This window comes from Thunnus albacares, chromosome 14, assembly GCF_914725855.1.
Source record: "Thunnus albacares chromosome 14, fThuAlb1.1, whole genome shotgun sequence".
Lineage (NCBI taxonomy): Eukaryota > Metazoa > Chordata > Actinopteri > Scombriformes > Scombridae > Thunnus > Thunnus albacares.
Window position 1 is genome coordinate 16,978,279 of NC_058119.1, and position 15,217 is coordinate 16,993,495.

A 15,217-nucleotide genomic window follows, 5' to 3' on the forward strand; every position below is an offset into this window, starting at 1 on the left:
TCACATGGTGCTGCATTTTGTTTGTTTTAGAGTTGTTTTATTGTGGGTTTTTTTTTCTACGTTTAATGTATAATATATTATTATTATTATTATTATTATTATTAACATCTGAAGTCCAAATGTCAATGTACATTCAAGTTATCCTCCTGGTAATGATTATTTTGGGACTGTTGCCGAACAGCTACAGCGTCGCTAGCGCTTCATGTTGGGTTCACTCTCATTCCAGGACCTAACCATAGTTGTAAGGCTGCACTATAGGTCACTCTTCCTTCTGCTGGTTCAATCTCATGAGGTATTTGATGATAAAAACTATGGACTAATCATGACAACAATATCAATGTCCTTGCAGTAAGATTTTTTTAACAGACAATTCAAGCACCAGCACTGCACAAAATAGTATTATGTCATCTTGTTTATCTTCTGAACTGCGACATGTTGATTATGAATAACAGTAGCATAGAGCACTTCACAATCACACCTTGGTTGTGAGACCTTAATGAATTTGAAATAAATGGCCTTTTTCACAGAAATGTTGTGACTTGTCATAAATGGAAAAGCACAAGTGTTACTTATAACATTATTAGAATTAGAGGCTGTGTTCTAGTGAGCCATTGTGCGTAATACAAGGACCCTGAAAGCCAAGCAGCTAAATGGAATTCAGCCATTCAGCTTCTTAGTATGGCACAGTGTTTGAATTCTGAGCTGCAGGCTGTGTAAAAGTGATCAGTTTTTAGAATATAGACTTTGACTGAACAAAATGACCAACAGAGAAACTGTTTCATCATGGTTTACACTATCCTCCCTTCAGTAAACAGAAAAATATATGACCCTTCACCTTTTCTGAGAACCAAACCCCACAGACTGTGGCAGGAAGTTGTGGCACTTTTGATGACACTTTCTGTTGCGGGTGCCACAAATGGTGGCAGCCCTGCATGATACATCCATGGGTGCATCCCAAGTCTCTTAAATTGCATCCAAAAAGTAAAAGTGATCAGTTTTTAGAATATAGACTTTGACTGAACAAAATGACCAACAGAGAAACTGTTTCATCATGGTTTCAGATTGAATACATCCACACAAATGCAATACCAAGAGTTGCTCAGCACATGTGAACATTTTGACTGTATAACATGCTGTGAAACAGTGATGCTTCATAGTGTTTCAGTGCTTCAGTGATCAAAGACTGGGGACAGTTTTGAGATGGTTTAAATATAGGTTACTGTATGAGCTTTGCTGTGGTCTCTCATAAATGCACCATCTTATTGAATGCAGAAAACTCATGAGTTGTCTTGGACAAATCAACTCTCTGAGAGGACAGGCCTGTAGAACCTGAGGTTTAACATAGTATACAGACATAGCTCACTGGATGTTTCAGCTATTGTTAAAATATATTTTTAAATGGTGGAAGTTCATTTGAAATGTTTACTTTGTCTCCATCATACACCAACTCATAATTGCATTACACTCAGAAAACACCATCAAATCTAGATAGTACCAGTGCAAGAGATAAGCAGTTGAAACCACAGAGTTTAGTGATAATGTTAACTACTGTTCTTAAGGTGCATAGAGGGGCTACCAAAGTGTATTTTGTTGGTTAAATTGTCTCCTGCTCTCCTGATCACTCTCTTCAGGTAAAATGTAAACTATCTGTTTAAAAGAAGAAAAAATGTATATGATAGAAGTCCTGTTTTTGGCAAGTTAAATGAGAAAATACTAATCCATTAAAGCAGCTTCCAGAATTAAGCTCTTTGTGTGTATATGTTCATGCACAGCAGTCATGTGTGCCTATGACACACAATTGTGCATATCTGACAAAAGTTGTTTCTACCTTAAAACCACTCAACCAACTCTTGATTGATTATGTTAGAATATGACCAGTTATTTTCAAATTATTTGCTTTCTCCTATCAAATCCACAAATTGTTGCATAATTTGAATATTTCTGGACTACTCTCTTTGTGCTGCGGATGCTTGGTGTTATGGAGTGTATGTATCTGTAATACAGGCTACTGAATCCTGGTCTGGAGTTTTACAGAATGTGAGATATACATATATATGTATAGTGTTTCCAGTTGAGGCTTAGGTGAAAAAAAGAATGTATGCCTTTTTTACAGCCAGTAGAGAGATGCAATAAAAGTCCCCAACTGGACTTGATCCGGGGACATAACCCAAGTCACAGGAGTCTAAAAAAGTCTATTTTTACTCTACTTGACAACACTTTATGGAAGGTATGTGATAGTGCTGTGCAGAGCAGCACAGTAGTTGTAACAAGAGACAAGACTTGTCTGTCACTGTGGTTTAACCTCTTCCTCTTCCCCGAGGATGCCCGCATCTGCGGGTGAAATTACTGTATTTCAGAGGCTGTAGCGAGTTTGTTGATGAAGCAAATAATGACAAGCTACATGATTGTGCATTGTAAGTTAAACTTTATTAGAAGATTTTTTAAATCTGAGTGACAAAGTCCTTTACAACAATGAAAAGAAATCACAAGCAAAAAAAACAAACAAACTAAATATCAACTAAATGCTTTAGATCAAATTAATAGCTATGGAGATGCATGTTTAAAAAAAAAAACAGTTTTATTTGCACAGTAATGAAGCATAATAAGAATCAAAACAAAACAAAAAAAATGTACAGTCTATGATCAAAACACAAAGTGATTGAACCTTCCATATCTTGTTTGTGCCTAATATTACACCACACCCCGAGCAGAGCCTGAGGTTGTACTACTGGATCAACTACTAGATGACATTAGAAAATCAATTTTTTAAGTCCATCTTTAAACAATAGTCAGGTACCCAAATGGACATTCAAACAGGTTTTTCTTCTTTTAATCATTCCTCCTGTTCATATCGGACATTAAAAGATCTCTCTCTAATGCGCTTTCAATGTAAATGATGGTCCTCCTACCCTGCAAAAATGTATTAAAAGTTTGTCTGAGGCTAATATGAAGCTTCAGCCATGCAAATGATTCAGATCTGTCTGGACAAACATAAAGAAGGAATTTTACACAAAAAAACTGTAACTTTGTAAGATTACATTTGATTTGACTAATTCAGCTTCAAATTAGCATTAACTGCAAATAAACTTTTAAACACATTTTTGCACAAAACAAGGTCCTTGGATTTCGTCCCCCATCGCCTACACTGGAAGCACATTAGGATCTTTTTTCAGCCAGTATAAACAGGAGGAATGATTAAGGCTCCTGACAACTGACTATTGTTTTAAGACAGACTTCTTCAAGCCACTTCAAAATTCTTCTTTACATTTTTGGAGAAGTTTCACAATGGAGTAAGTTGGCCACAAGGTCAATTCCTTCATTTGGTCAATTTTAGAGGCCTGTGGTCCACACTGCTTGTGGTCCAACTCTTTCTCTTGCTCAACATGACATACAGACAAATTCACCACATCACATCTTTATCATGAAATATGCCTGTGCCTACAGGACTGATTTATCAAAGTGAACTGAGATACAACTAATAAAATGCATGACACATCAGAATGACCTCATCAATGTTGCCATACTTGCAGGATTATTGTCCTCCCAGCTTTTCTTCTCAATAGAACTTTTTCATTCTATTTGAGTGTTGACCCACTGTGCTGTAGATCACAACTCCATCTTCTGGTTCAGTCTAATAAGAAAAAAAAGCACAGAATGCTGAATAATTATGACCTAATGATGAAAAACACAACAGAAATTCATTTGCTTTATTAACAGATAGTTTAAGTATTAACTGTGGGAGGTTTAAAATTCTTAAATTAAAACAATTTAACCAAAGAAACAAAGTGAAATAAAACACACATTGTTAGATGTATTTCCTTTTATGTATGCATTTGTGTATATGCATTATCATGAGGAGGTGCAGAGGAGCTTCAGTGACAGTGCTTTGCATGTAGTATTGGCTGAAAAAGCTAAATAATTGTCCTTTCAACATATGTTTTTCATTTAATTTTGACACATTGCATGTCACTTTATTTCTATCTTTGATTTGTTTTAATTTAGGCATTTTAAATCTTCCATGATTGAGAGGCTTATATGAGTTTAAAATAAATCACATACCATTTGCTTCGCACCATCCCTTTGATTAATAATACTGTATGTCACACTGTCTTTGGGTGTCTGGTCCTGCTGGACAAAATACAAGGTCAAAGTGATAAAATTTCAGGGGAAAAAATGAAGGCGGACAAATAAAATATGGGCAAATTATACTGTGTTAAAAAAATATTCTTTTTTTGTCTGGTTTACCTTCCAGGCCACATATACAACAACAGTGGTATAGCGCACGTCAGGATCACTCCCAGTTTGTGAGACCTGTGATGGACAAATTTGAAATGTAGCATCAATCTCATCATATGCTATCTTACAATGAGTTGCTTTCTCCTGTCTAACTGCACAATTATTTGCTTGTAAGGAGCATTCACACATAAGAGCATTCAACATAAAGTTCACACCTTTAGAAAGTTGTGAACTGAAGTTGTGAAGTTCACAACGTTCTTTGCACACCTACTTACTCCTACAACACTTGGGGGATGGTGCACTTTCAATGTAATGCAACAATGTGTTTAAAAGTTTATCTGAGGCTAATATTAAGCTTCAGCCAACCAAATGATTCACATCAAGTGGGTATCTTTTAAAGTTACTGTCTTTTTAGTGCCAAATTACCTCTTTTTCTTATTATCTGTCCACAGTAGCTACTAAAAAGACTGTAACTTTGAAAGTTTACATTTGATTTGACTAATTTGCTCAAGTTAAGTCTGCTGAAGCTTCAAATTAGCTTCATACAAACTTTTAAACACATATTTGCACAAAACAATCCTTTGACTTTGTCCTCCATCACTTAAATTGGAAGCACATTAGGATGGGATCTATTAAATTTTAAAATCTTTTAAATAAAAAAAAGATTAAAGCAAGCAAAACCTGTTTCAATATTCATATGGACACCTTTACGTAGTATGACTATTGTTTTCAGACAGACTTAAAAAATTCTGTCTTTAAAGCAAGTGTGTGAGGGGGATTGGGGTGAAAATTTGGTCAATTTTGGAAGCCTGGTCGACACAGCTTTTGGTCCAACTTGCTCTGACTCAACATGACAAACTAACAAATTCACTTTCAGTTTGTGAGCCCTATGCCGGATGGACTATGATGGACTGTTGGTGAGTGATTCTTTTGTTTTAATTGGACTTTCTGACTTGATCATGCTCAGTTGGCTTAATTGCCACTGCAAACGTTTTTGCCAGGGTCACGTATTATATTGTGATTGCTACCTAAAATGGTGACTCCACAGGATGTACATAGGTCACATATTTTCATAGCTGTTAGCACAATTGGTGACCTCATAATATTTAGTTAGGGTCACACATTTTGATAGCAGTGATGGAGCCCACCACCTCCAATGCATCAATATTTTTTCCATTGTTGACCCTCTTATGTCACAGAATCTGAAATGTCACAGATTTTGTATAAGTTTTACAGTTAGTCTGAGTGACTTGCTAAAATCTGTCTAAACGGTGGCCTCTTACTGTCTGGCTGTCATAATCCTGAGGAGGAAAGATCAGATACTCATCAGGGTCATCTCCAGATGTTCAGATACTCACAGCATTGGGTAGCAGCTAGTACTTACAGTAATTTGAAACCCAGTGACATTTTTGCCCTGGGTTTTCGCCTCTCAGAAACTTGCAGAACTTGCAGGACAATGCCATTTATTATTATTTTATATTGTCTAAAAATTCCCTTAAAATATCATGATTTTCCCGCTCTTCCATTTTGATGTATTTAGCTGGTACTAGACAGGTATGTAATATCCACAGGCCTGGACAGGTTATGTTCTGGTTTAAATAGTACAACTGTTTACAGAACTCACAGAATTACCATGCTGATGTAAATCAAGGAAATTATAGCCAACAAACAGTTAATGTAGTTAAATAAGGTATATTGTACAGTTACACTTGCATGGTCAAGTTCCTTAAATGCTGTTTACTTTCTGTGTTGTGTGACCAATCCAAATTTCTTATTAGCAAACATAATAAGGGAAATACATGACTATACTTACCGCTGTGATGTCAGATGTCCGAGGTTTGGTCTTATCTATAACAAACACATACATTTCTGAGGAAGTTATTTTACAGAAACAGATATTTCATTCCTCAGTTTGCATTAGCTTACAACAGACTTACTGCATCTTATCATCCTCCATCCAAAAAACGCAGTGAGAACAACTAACAGCAGTAAGACCAGGGTGATGATGAGAATCGTCATTGTAGTGGGCCTGGAAGGTAAATGCAGAGGTAGCCTACTTTTCATCAAGAATAAAGGGGCAAATGTTTTTGCACAAACCCAGGTTGTAAATCAGATTTAAATGCATTGAAGTTGTAAAGAGTAGTAACCTCTTGTGTTCATCTTGCAAGCTCTCTCCACCAGCCCCGGTTATGGTGGTGTTTGTGGGCTGGGCAGTACATGGTTCAACACTCATGAGCAAGGAGGAATGCTGGTGAATGGTAGAAAGTGTCCCTGTGAAGTCAAAGTAAATTCATGTAAAAAGCCATGTTAATGCAAGAATTGTATCACGGTATTTTGATGATACTGTATATTATGGATTATAATACTGTAACTCCCAGATGTACAAGTTAAATTTTAATAATAATATTATTATTAATAATATATCAGGGTTTCATTTTTGTGACTTTTGTTGCGTCCACTTACTGGTTACTAATTTATGAGAACAGAAAATGGTTTGAATCTTACTTGCTGTACTGGGGCTCATTGTAGTTGAGGGTAATTCATTAACAGTTACGTGCACTGGCATCTGTAAGTCTCCTGCGGCACACCAGTACCAGCCGCTGTTCTCTGTCCTCAGTTCACTCATAGTCACAGTGAAAACATCGGAGACACTGGCATTGATGGTCACTGCTGTTCCATCTATTGATCCAAACTGATTTGTCACACAGGTGCGGCCCAGTCTGCACCACTTTCTTTCTGCTGAGTATTTATAGTGACAGTCGATAGTCACACTACCTCCTTCAAATGCTGTAATTTCTTGTTGGTCCACGTACAGATTTGACATACCTTCAAAAAGATAATTCAAAATTAGACACATTCTTAGTTTTCTTCCCCACCAAATTGTTCACCGAAAGGACTTAAAATGTGTTTAAAACATTTAAGGCATTTTACCTGTGGTCGCTGACAGCTGAAAATACTGTCCGACATCTTCCCCCGATACAATCTCCACACCACACCAGAAATCAGTGTCCTTATGCGTTATATCATTAATAGTCACAGTGAAGATTCCTTGGTTTGTGTCATCAGAGATTGAAAACTTTCCTGAACTACTTTTTCGTTGGTTTGTTTCAACTACTATATGACACGAATGCCAGTAATATCCTTGACACAAGAATTTCACATGGTTTCTGTAGTACTGGTCATAGAGACATGGGATAGAGATGGAGCCTCCAGCCTTAACTGAAACTCGACTCACTGTAATAATTTTACTGTGAATTCCTGCCAAAACAACAACAGACATTTATCTTGTAGTGATGCCTTCAAATGCATTGTATTTTGATGATACTGTATATTATGGATTATAATACTGTAACTCCCAGATGTACAAGTTAAATTTCAATAATAATATTATTATTAATAATATACCAGGGTTTCATTTTTGTCACTTTTGTTGCGTCCACTTACTGGTCACTAATTTATGAGAATAGAAAATGGTTTGAATCTTACTTGCTGTACTGGGGCTCATTGTAGTTGAGGGTAATTCATTAACAGTTACGTGCACTGGCATCTGTAAGTCTCCTGCGGCACACCAGTACCAGCCGCTGCTCTCTGTCCTCAGTTCACACATAGTCACAGTGAAATCATTAGAGACACTGGCATCGATGATCACTGCTGTTCCATCTATTGATCCAAACTGATTTCTCACACAGGTGCGGCCCAGTCTGCACCACTTTCTTTCTGCTGAGTATTTATAGTGACAGTTGATAGTCACACGACGTCCTTTAAATGCTGTAATTTCTTGTTGGTCCACGTACAGATTTGACATACCTTCAAAAAGATAATTCAAAATTAGACACATTCTTAGTTTTCTTCCCCACCAAATTGTTCACAGAAAGGACTTAAAATGTGTTTAAAACATTTAAGGCATTTTACCTGTGGTCACTGACAGCTGAAAATACTGTCCGTCATCTTCCCCCGATACAATCTCCACAGCACACCAGAAATAAGTGTCCTTATGCGTTATATCATTAATAGTCACAGTGAAGATTCCTTGGTTTGTGTCATCAGAGATTGAAAACTTTCCTGAACTATTTTTTCGTTGGTTTGTGTCAACTACTATATGACACAACTGCCATTTATATCCTTGACACAAGTATTTCACATGGTTTCTGTAGTACTGGTCATAGAGACATGGGATAGAGATGGAGCCTCCAGCCTTGACTGAAACTTGACTCACTGTAATAATTTTACAGTGAATTCCTGCCAAAACAACAACAGACATTTATCTTGTAGTGATGCCTTCAAATGCATTGTATATATCAATATCAGTTACAGGCTAGTATCATGAATTTTATTAAAACACAATATTAAAAATTTAAAATTAGTGGCTAGTTGTCACTTTAAATGTAAATTTTATCACTCAACAGCAATACATATATCAGTACCAACAATATTGTTTTAATTACAAACTTGACTATCATTTATGCATAGCATTCATATTAGAATCTTAGCTGACTTACCAATGAGTCCAGCCAGTATTAGGTGAGGAATAAAACTCATGTCTGCTTCAGCGTTGTGAGTGAATGAACACTTTCAACATTACAGCGGGTGACTCTATCTGGGTTACTTCCTCATTCAAGCAGTTCCTGCAGTAAATCTACTAGTAACAGTTTTAGTGGTTATAAAAAAACTTAGTTTATTATTCCATGAGTTTTATTTACTTCATTTATAGTCACACAATGAGTAACTAAGACCTATTCCTTTTTTGTTAAAAAGTTTTTTTAATTATATATGTAATTTCAATAATAATATATATGTATATATACAGATTTTTTTCCTTCAAAACTTTCTTTCTAATCTACACAAATAAATGGGCATTTTTTCAGTTTATTTCGATCAATTAAGTTTAAGAAAGAAAGGAAAAGAAAGATAATGGTGTATTATGACGAGTAAACCTCTAATCTCCCTGTGGCACATTCACTCTATTTATTTGTATAGCCTACTATCCTGAGCATAATCTCCATGTTAGGTGAACATCAAAACAAAGCAACTCAGCTCATGAAAGACTAGATTTATATTCAAGTATCTTTATTATATTATAGGTAAATTTTATATGTCATTTTACTGCAGTTCAATTTTTTGTTATGATGCAGAATTAAGTGAAAATGGGATTTGCTGCAGGATGAGAAATCATGCGCTTTGTGTGGCAATTACATGCATTCACTCACTAATAATTATAACGATCCACATGTATTCTTCTTTCACAAAACTGACATATTGGTCCTAGTGATAAATTGATTTTGAAGAGGGAAATAGTACCCTAATATAGAGACTGGATTGTTGTCTTCTGCATATGATATATTTCTGCTTTTCAAAATTAATATCACAATAGAATATTGTGAAAAAATAGCAGTGAAGTATAGTCTAAATCTGGGATGAGAATAAGCTTAAAGACTCTCCCTGCTTTCCCCCCAAATGACACTTTCTGTTGCGGGTGCCACAAATGGTGGCAGCCCTGCATGATACATCCATGGGTGCATCCCAAGTCTCTTAAATTGCATCCAAAAAGTAAAAGTGATCAGTTTTTAGAATATAGACTTTGACTGAACAAAATGACCAACAGATAAACTGTTTCATCATGGTTTCAGATTGAATACATCCACACAAATGCAATATCAAGAGTTGCTCAGCACATGTGAACTTTTTGGTTAAATTGTCTCCTGCTCTCTTGATCATTCTCTTCAGGTAAAATGTAAACTATCTGTTTAAAAGAAGAAAAAATGTATATGATAGAAGTCCCGTTTTTGGCAAGTTAAATGAGAAAATACTAATCCATTAAAGCAGCTTCCAGAATTAAGCTCTTTGTGTGTATATGTTCATGCACAGCAGTCATGTGTGCCTATGACACACAATTGTGCATATCTGACAAAAGTTGTTTCTACCTTAAAACCACTCAACCAATTCTTGATTGATTATGTTAGAATATGACCAGTTATTTTCAAATTATTTGCTTTCTCCTATCAAATCCACAAATTGTTGCATAATTTGAATATTTCTGGACTACTCTCTTTGCACTGCAGATGCTTGTTGTTATGGAGTGTATGTATCTGTAATACAGAATACTGAATCCTGGTCTGGAGTTTTACAGAATGTGAGATATACATATATATGTATAGTGTTTCTAGTTGAGGCTTGGGTGAAAAAAAGAATGTATGCCTTTTTTACAGCCAGTAGAGAGATGCAATAAAAGTCCCCAACTGGACTTGATCCGGGGACATAACCCAAGTCACAGGAGTCTAAAAAAGTCTATTTTTACTCTACTTGACAACACTTTATGGAAGGTATGTGATAGTGCTGTGCAGAGCAGCACAGTAGTTGTAACAAGAGACAAGACTTGTCTGTCACTGTGGTTTAACCTCTTCCTCTTCCCCGAGGATGCCCGCATCTGCGGGTGAAATTACTGTCTTTCAGAGGCTGTAGCGAGTTTGTTGATGAAGCAAATAATGACAAGCTACATGATTGTGCATTGTAAGTTAAACTTTATTAGAAGATTTTTTAAATCTGAGTGACAAAGTCCTTTACAACAATGAAAAGAAATCACAAGCAAAAAAAACAAACAAACTAAATATCAACTAAATGCTTTAGATAAAATCAATAGCTATGGAGATGCATGTTTTTAAAAAAACAGTTTTATTTGCACAGTAATGAAGCATAATAAGAATCAAAACAAAACAAAAAAAATGTACAGTCTATGATCAAAACACAAAGTGATTGAACCTTCCATATCTTATTTGTGCCTAATATTACACCACACCCCGAGCAGAGCCTGAGGTTGTACTACTGGATCAACTACTAGATGACATTAGAAAATCAATTTTTTAAGTCCAACTTTAAACAATAGTCAGGTACCCAAATGGACATTCACACAGGTTTTTCTTCTTTTAATCATTCCTCCTGTTCATATCAGACATTAAAAGATCTCTCTCTAATGCGCTTTCAATGTAAATGATGGTCATCCTTCCCTGCAAAAATGTATTAAAAGTTTGTCTGAGGCTAATATGAAGCTTCAGCCATGCAAATGATTCAGATCTGTCTGGACAAACATAAAGAAGGAATTTTACACAAAAAAACTGTAACTGCTTCTGGTCCAACTCTTTCTCTTGCTCAACATGACATACAGACAAAGTCACCACATCACATCTTTATTATGAAATATGCCTGTGCCTGCAGGACTGATTTATCAAAGTGAACTGAGATACAACTAATAAAATGCATGACACATCAGAATGACCTCATCAATGTTGCCATACTTGCAGGATTATTGTCCTCCCAGCTTTTCTTCTCATTAGAACTTTTTCATTCTATTTGAGTGTTGACCCACTGTGCTGTAGATCACAACTCCATCTTCTGGTTCAGTCTAATGAGAAAAAAAAGCACAGAATGCTGAATAATTATGACCTAATGATGAAAAACACAACAGAAATTCATTTTCCTTATTAACAGATAGTTTAAGTCTTAACTGTGGGAGGTTTAAAATTCTTAAATTAAAACAATTTAACCAAAGAAACAAAGTGAAATAAAACACACATTGTTAGATGTATTTCCTTTTATGTATGCATTTGTGTATATGCATTATCATGAGGAGGTGCAGGGGAGCTTCAGTGACAGTGCTTTGCATGTAGTATTGGCTGAAAAAGCTAAATAATTGTCCTTTCAACATATGTTTTTCATTTAATTTTGACACATTGCATGTCACTTTATTTCTATCTTTGACTTGTTTTAATTTAGGCATTTTAAATCTTCCATGATTGAGAGGCTTATATGAGTTTAAAATAAATCACATACCATTTGCTTCGCACCATCCCTTATATTAATAGTACTGTATGTCACACTGTCTTTGGGTGTCTGGTCCTGCTAGACAAAATACAAGGTCAAAGTGATAAAATTTCAGGGGAAAAAATGAAGGCGGACAAATAAAATATGGGCAAATTATACTGTGTTAAAAAAATATTCTTTTTTTGTCTGGTTTACCTTCCCGGCCACATGAACAATGGTGGCATAGAGCACGTCAGCATCACTCCCAGTTTGTGAGACCTATGATGGACGCATTTGAAATGTAGCATCAATCTCATCATATGCTATCTTACAATGAGTTGCTTTCTCCTGTCTAACTGCACAATCATTTGCTTGTAAGGAGCATTCACACATAAGAGCATTCAACATAAAGTTCACACCTTTAGAAAGTTGTGAAGTTCACAACGTTCTTTGCACACCTACTTACTCCTACAACACTTGGGGGGTGGTGTGTCAAACTGCTGTTTAGATCAGCACAAAGGTTGTAGGAACAGAACAATACCACCATATAAACATATGTTTTCAGACAGACTTGAAAAATTCTTTCTTTAAAGCGAGTGTGTGAGGGGGATTGGGATGAAAATTTGGTCAATTTTGGAAGCCTGGTCAACACAGCTTTTGGTCCAACTCACTCTGACTCAACATGACAAACTAACAAATTCACTTTCAGTTTGTGAGCCCTATGCCGGATGGACTATGATGGACTGTTGGTGAGTGATGCTTTTGTTTTAATTGGACTTTCTGACTTGATCATTCTCAGTTGGCTTAATTGCCACTGCAAACGTTTTTGCCAGGGTCACGTATTATATTGTGATTGCTACCTAAAATGGTGACTCCACAGGATGTACATAGGTCACATATTTTCATAGCTGTTAGCACAATTGGTGACCTCATAATATTTAGTTAGGGTCACACATTTTGATAGCAGTGATGGAGCCCGCCACCTCCAATGCATCAATATTTTTTCCATTGTTGACCCTCTAATGTCACAGAATCTGAAATGTCACAGATTTTGTATAAGTTTTACAGTTAGTCTGAGTGACTTGCTAAAATCTGTCTAAACGGTGGCCTCTTACTGTCTGGCTGTCATAATCCTGAGGAGGAAAGATCACATACTCATCAGGGTCGTCTCTAGATGTTCAGATACTCACAGCATTGGGTAGCAGCTAGAACTTACAGTAATTTGAAACCCAGTGACATTTTTGCCCTGGGTTTTTGCCTCTCAGAATGAGCTAACTTGCAGGACAATGCCATTTATATTATTTTATGTTGTCTAAAAATTCCCTTAAAATATCATGATTTTCCAGCTCTTCCATTTCGATGTATTTAGCTGGTATTAGACAGGTTTGTAATATCCACAGGCCTGGACAGGTTATGTTCTGGTTTAAATAGTACAACTGTTTACAGAACTCACAGAATTACCATGCTGATGTAAATCAAGGAAATTATAGCCAACAAACAGTTAATGTAGTTAAATAAGGTATATTGTACAATTAAACTTGCATGGTCAAGTTCCTTAAATGCTGTTTACTTTCTGTGTTGTGTGACCAATCCAAATTTCTTATCAGCAAACATAATAAGGGAAATACATGACTATACTTACCGCTGTGATGTCAGATGTCCGAGGTTTGGTCTTATCTATAACAAACACATACATTTCTGAGGAAATTATTTTACAGAAACAGGTATTTCATTCCTCAGTTTGCATTAGCTTACAACAGACTTACTGCATCTTATCATCCTCCATCCAAAAAACACAGTGAGAACAACTAATAGCTGTAAGACCAGGATGGTGATGAGAATCGTCATTGTAGTGGGCCTGGAAGGTAAATGCAGAGGTAGCCTACATTTCATCAAGAATAAAGGGGCAAATGTTTTTGCACAAACCCAGGTTGTAAATCAGATTTAAATGCATTGAAGTTGTAAAGAGTAGTAACCTCTTGTGTTCATCTTGCAAGCTCTCTCCACCAGCCCCGGTTATGGTGGTGTTTGTGGGCTGGGCAGTACATGGTTCAACACTCATGAGCAAGGAGGAATGCTGGTGAATGGTAGAAAGTGTCCCTGTGAAGTCAAAGTAAATTCATGTAAAAAGCCATGTTAATGCAAGAATTGTATCACGGTATTTTGATGATACTGTATATTATGGATTATAATACTGTAACTCCCAGATGTACAAGTTAAATTTTAAGAATAATATTATTATTAATAATATACCAGGGTTTCATTTTCGTCACTTTTGTTGCGTCCACTTACTGGTCACTAATTTATGAGAACAGAAAATGGTTTGAATCTTACTTGCTGTACTGGGGCTCATTGTAGTTGAGGGTAATTCATTAACAGTTATGTGCACTGGCATCTGTAAGTCTTCTGCAGCACACCAGTACCAGCCGCTGCTCTCTGTCCTCAGTTTACTCATAGTCACATTGAAAACATCGGAGACACTGGCATTGATGGTCACTGCTGTTCCATCTATTGATCCAAACTGATTTGTCACACAGGTGCGGCCCAGTCTGCACCACTTTCTTTCTGCTGAGTATTTATAGTGACAGTTGATAGTCACACTTCCTCCTTCAAATGCGGTAATTTCTTGTTGGCCCACGTACAGATTTGACATATCTTCAAAAAGATAATTCAAATTAGACACATTCTTAGTTTTCTTCCCCACCAAATTGTTCACAGAAAGGATTTAAAATGTGTTTAAAACATTTAAGGCATTTTACCTGTGGACAGCTGAAAATACTGTTTGACATCTTTCCACGGTACAATCTCCACAGCACACCAGAAATCAGTGTCCTTATGCGTTATATTATTAATAGTCACAGTGAAGATTCTTTGGTTTTTGTCATCAGAGATTGAAAACTTTCCTGAACTACTTTTTCGTTGGTTTGTGTCAACTACTATATGACACCGCAGCCAGTCATATCCTTGACACAAGTATTTCACATGGTTTCTGTAGTACTGGTCATAGAGACATGGGATAGAGATGGAGCCTCCAGCCTTAACTGAAACTTGACTCACTGTAATAATTTTACAGTGAATTCCTGCCAAAACAACAACAGACATTTATCTTGTAGTGATGCCTTCAAATGCATTGTATATATCAATATCAGTTACAGGCTAGTATCATGAATTTTATTAAAACACAATA

General features: G+C 36.2%; 2 protein-coding genes across 2 annotated transcripts; both read right to left on the minus strand.

Moving 5' to 3' along the window:
* Positions 1-2,565: 2,565 nt before the first annotated feature.
* Positions 2,566-8,991, minus strand: LOC122997555 (polymeric immunoglobulin receptor-like). The gene is made up of 10 exons (XM_044373774.1): positions 8,736-8,991; positions 7,168-7,494; positions 6,742-7,062; positions 6,498-6,507; positions 6,384-6,464; positions 6,174-6,265; positions 6,050-6,084; positions 4,246-4,311; positions 4,060-4,125; positions 2,566-3,631 (listed from the first exon to the last, which is right to left on the minus strand). Exons 1-10 carry the CDS (start codon positions 8,773-8,775, stop codon positions 3,557-3,559), a joined length of 1,113 nt encoding a protein of 370 aa, XP_044229709.1. The 5' UTR covers positions 8,776-8,991; the 3' UTR covers positions 2,566-3,556.
* Positions 8,992-11,496: 2,505 nt separating this feature from the next.
* On the minus strand, positions 11,497-14,683 carry LOC122997359 (CMRF35-like molecule 5). The gene is made up of 8 exons (XM_044373446.1): positions 14,365-14,683; positions 14,121-14,130; positions 14,007-14,087; positions 13,797-13,912; positions 13,673-13,707; positions 12,247-12,309; positions 12,061-12,129; positions 11,497-11,632 (listed from the first exon to the last, which is right to left on the minus strand). Exons 1-8 carry the CDS (start codon positions 14,681-14,683, stop codon positions 11,561-11,563), a joined length of 765 nt encoding a protein of 254 aa, XP_044229381.1. The 3' UTR covers positions 11,497-11,560.
* Positions 14,684-15,217: the final 534 nt, after the last annotated feature.

Coding starts and splice junctions, on each gene's coding strand:
- LOC122997359 (XM_044373446.1), bottom strand. CDS start 14,683: ATGTCAAATCTGTACGTGGGCCAACAAGAAATTACCGCATTTGAAGGA. Junction 13,708..13,796: donor ATGGAGGATGATAAGATGCA/GTAAGTCTGTTG, acceptor TGTTTGTTATAG/ATAAGACCAAACCTCGGACA. Junction 12,310..13,672: donor GGACATCTGACATCACAGCG/GTAAGTATAGTC, acceptor CGTCCATCATAG/GTCTCACAAACTGGGAGTGA.
- LOC122997555 (XM_044373774.1), bottom strand. CDS start 8,775: ATGAGTTTTATTCCTCACCTAATACTGGCTGGACTCATTG. Junction 6,085..6,173: donor ATGGAGGATGATAAGATGCA/GTAAGTCTGTTG, acceptor TGTTTGTTATAG/ATAAGACCAAACCTCGGACA. Junction 3,632..4,059: donor GGGATGGTGCGAAGCAAATG/GTATGTGATTTA, acceptor TTTTCTTATTAG/ACTGAACCAGAAGATGGAGT.